The sequence below is a fragment of the Triticum dicoccoides genome, chromosome 2B (genome assembly GCF_002162155.2).
Source record: "Triticum dicoccoides isolate Atlit2015 ecotype Zavitan chromosome 2B, WEW_v2.0, whole genome shotgun sequence".
NCBI lineage: Eukaryota > Viridiplantae > Streptophyta > Magnoliopsida > Poales > Poaceae > Triticum > Triticum dicoccoides.
The window spans coordinates 408,545,168-408,549,247 of NC_041383.1; the positions used below are offsets into that span (position 1 = coordinate 408,545,168).

At 49.4% G+C, this 4,080-nt stretch overlaps 1 protein-coding gene across 1 annotated transcript; it reads left to right on the forward strand.

Annotated features, from left to right (window-relative positions):
• Positions 1 to 475: 475 nt before the first annotated feature.
• LOC119360914 lies at positions 476 to 1,773 on the forward strand. The gene is made up of 3 exons (XM_037626358.1): positions 476 to 659; positions 767 to 1,063; positions 1,277 to 1,773. Exons 1-3 carry the CDS (start codon positions 476 to 478, stop codon positions 1,771 to 1,773), a joined length of 978 nt encoding a protein of 325 aa, XP_037482255.1.
• Positions 1,774 to 4,080: the final 2,307 nt, after the last annotated feature.

Genomic DNA, 4,080 nt, shown 5'->3' on the forward strand with positions numbered 1-4,080 from the left:
TGCCTGCATACCTAGAGACAAGAATGCATGGGATATTTATTTCTTCAGTCGGATATGATATGCCTGTCAAAAATAAATTCAGAGCTGTGTCATGATTAATTTGTAGGGCACCCAGTCTCAGTCTCTCCATCAACGAAGATTGCTTACTCTAAGAGCATCTCTAGTGGATGGTGTAAATTTGGACGTGTATATCTCCATATACACGTCCATATACACCTTGTTAAATTATACACCTTCGAGTTTTTCAGTGGAACGTGTAAATTAGGACGTGTATATTCCAACGTCTATATTTTCCAACGGCTATATTTCCAACGGCCATATTTCCGATCTATATAAACCACCCCTACCACCTCTCTTCGAGCACACTTCTACCTGTGACTTCTCTTCTCACCTAGATTTTTCTATCGTTTCTCACGCAACACAATGAACACATCCACTTGGGACATGAGTTCTTCGTCATCTTCATCTGGCGACGATGAACTCATACTTGCAGCATTCGTCGAGCGCGAGGAGGAAGAGAGCAAGAACGCTCGACGCCATGGTGGTTCCAAGCATGGACGTCAGTCAATCGATCGAGGAAGAGATGGCGGATTTCTTCTTCTGTGCGACGACTACTTCAAAGAAGTTCCTCGCTTTCCCGAACATTGGTTTCGACGAAGGTTCGTAATTAGTACACTTCTTTGTTTTGGTCCTTTTTTCATTTCCCTGTCTCATTTACTTTTTATGCACAGATTTAGGATGTCGCGTACTTTGTTCAACCGCATAGCTGATGGTATACTTGAGCATGACTATGATGGTTATTTTACGCAAAAAAGAAGTGCTTTTGGAGCTCTTGGGTTACATCCTCTGCAAAAGATGACCGCGGCAATGCGGATGCTAACATATGGAATAGCAGCTGATGGTGTTGATGAGTACATCCGGTCCGCTGAGTCTACTAATTTAGAGTCTTGCAAGAAATTTGTAATCAAAGTTTGTGAAGTTTTTGGGGAAAAGTACCTGAGATCTCCAAATGAAGAAGACATTGCTAGGTTACTTGCAATAGGGGAGGAAAAAGGATTTCCCGGTATGTTAGGGAGCATAGATTGCATGCACTGGGGGTGGAAAAATTGCCCCCAAAAATGGCATGGCATGTTTGAAGGCCATGTGAGCGAGCCCACTATGATCTTGGAAGCAGTTGCTTCACAAGATCTTTGGATTTGGCATGCTTATTTTGGTTTACCAGGGTCTCTGAATGATATAAATGGTCTTCAACGTTCTCCTGTTTTTACAAAGCTAGCCGAAGGCCAAACTCGTCCAGTGAATTATAGCATCAATGGCCATCAGTACACAATGGGGTATTACCTTGCAGATGGTATCTATCCACGGTGGGCAACATTTGTGAAGAGCATACCAGCTCCAACTAGCAGAAAGCATACAACTTTTGCCAAGAAGCAAGAGGGGGCTAGGAAAGATGTGGAACGAGCCTTTGGAGTTCTGCAATCCGGTTTTGCCATTGTTTGTGGACCTGCTAAAGGATGGAAACGTAAAGAAATCGCTGATGTCATGAAATCTTGTGTCATAATGCACCATATGATAGTTGAAGAGGAGCGACAAACTGGTCGGCAAAGCTGCACTTTTGAGGCAATGGGAGAAAGAGTTACAATCTCTCGTACTCATGCGGAAGAACTGAGCTCTTTTATTCAGATGACTCAGCGGATTAGAAATTTCGATGAACATGATCAGCTTAAACTTGATCTAATTGACCATGTGTGGCAAAAGTTTGGAAACGAGTAATCCATGTCTTTGTAATGCAGCTATCAATAAAAATATTTATGCAATGAGTGATGTAATCCATGTCCTCAACTAGCAGAAAGCAGTAAATAGTTCTTACAACTACAACATATAGCTCACATTACCCTAGGCCGCGAGCAAGGATCTCCTTTTGCTTAGCTTGGTAGAACTGCTTTTGCACATCAGAAACTAGCTTCATGCAGGAAGGATCTGCTACCTCTCCCCTGTCCATCGACCTCACTCCTCTCCCCAGGCCGCAGGCCGCCGGCCTCCCTAGCCCGTCGACGTCCTACCTCTTCCCAGGCTGCAGCTATCGCCGCCCGCACCCCGCACTCCTCCGCCCGCATCCTGCGCCCCGCCGCCCGCATCTCGCACCACGCCGCCCGCAGCTAGCGTCGCCAGCACCCCGCACTCCGCCGCTCGCACAACCTCCCCACGCGTCCGACCTCCCGCCGCCGCCAGATCTAGCTGCAGGGCGTGCGCCCCCCGTCCCCGCCCTCCTGCTCGTGAGCTCGACCGAAGAGGAAGAAATCATTACCTTGGGCGGCGACCGGAGAAGAAACGCGACGGCGACCTGGGGGCGAGCTCCTCCGATCCTTCCTCCGGGCGAGCGCGGGATGAAGCAGCGGTCTCCTTTTCGCGAGCTCACAAGCGTGGCTTTCTCGTGTTTATTTCCATGCCTCGTACAGTCGTGGCCTGGGCGTGGATGTTTACACGCCCTTTTACACGAGTCGCTGGGAGCAGTTTTTCAGCTCGCATCGTGTATATTTGCTATACACGTCCATATAGATGATCCACTAGAGATGCTCTAACAGAAGCCATGTAGTATGCCAGGTGGATTTTTTAAGCTACTCCCTCTGTATCTAAACAATCTTATGACGAGCTGCTGGATTTTAGACCAGTAAGGCTCATGCACGGAGTTGCGAAGATCTTCGACAAAGTGCTTTCCGCCTTGCGCTGGAACTGCCGCATTTGGTTGGCATTCACCAAAGCGCGTTCGTCAAAGGGAGAGCTCTGCACGATAACTTCATGCTGGTCAGAGCAGTGCAAGACGACTGCATGCGCTTCGACAGCCTGCAATCCTACTGAAGCTTGATGTCTCAAAGGCATTTGATACGGTACAGTGATCTTTCTTGATCGAAGTTCTTCAAACGCTTTGATTTGGCAGTAGGTGGCTTGATTGGATCGTGGGACTCGTTGCTACCTCTTCTACCCGCATCATGGTGAACAGCGTACCTGATGCTCCAATCTTCAACTGCAAAGGCCTGCGGCAAGGCAGACCCCTGCCCCCCATGCTCTTTATCCTCCCGATGGAGCCGCTCCACCATCTGTTTCGGCTGGCCGCGGAGATGGATGTTTTGACACTACTTGCCAGCCGTGGTTTAAAGCAGCGGGGGTCCCTTTTTGCAAATGACGTGATTGTATTCCTCAGGACAGTGGACACCGATCTTCAAGCGTGCTCCCACATCCTGTGCCTTTTTGGGATGGCATCCGGCCTACAGGTTAACTTCAGTAAGACGGCGGCAATCCCAATCCGCCGCCCCGACGATGAGAAGGCGCTTGTCGCGGCTACCCTGGGATGCGAGCTAGGCACCTTTCCGTGCCGCTATCTGGGGATGCCGCTTTGCCTCAGGAAGCCTTCTACTGCATGGCTGCACAGCATGGTGGAGCACATAGCCCAGTGCCTGCCAAATTGGAAGGCCGCTACCTTACCGAAGAGTGCCAGACTCATCCTCATGCTTTCGGTCCTCTGCTCAGTCCCTATACATGCGATGTTGCGCTCGCTATCCCGATGAAAACGATTCATGCCATAAACAAGATCATCAGAGGGTTTTTCTGGTGTGGCAAAAGTCTAGCGAATGGTGGAAATTGCTCGGTTGCTTGGGCGACAGTATATACGCCAAAGTGGGCAGGCGGGCTAGGCATTCCGGACCTAGCTTGGCTCAGTGTGGCTTTGCAAGCTAGATGGCCTTGGCTACATCGAGTGGATTAGAATAGACCGTGGAGTGAGTTCAACATCACAGTCCCCAAGGAGTTGGCTGCACTCTACAACGCCGCGACCAAGATAACAGTAGGAGATGGAAACCTGGCCCTCTTCTGGGAGGATCGCTGGATGAATGGATATCGCCTTATGGAAATCGCACCACAAATTTATGAGGCCATTCCTCTGCTAAAAAGAAGATCGAGAACCCTGAAAGAGGCCATCACCACTAGAGCCTGGGCAACCAATATCAAACTGGACTTGGGTCTAGAGGCTCTCTGGCAGTACCTGCATCTATGACGGAGGGTTCAGGAGGTGACGCTGCAAGA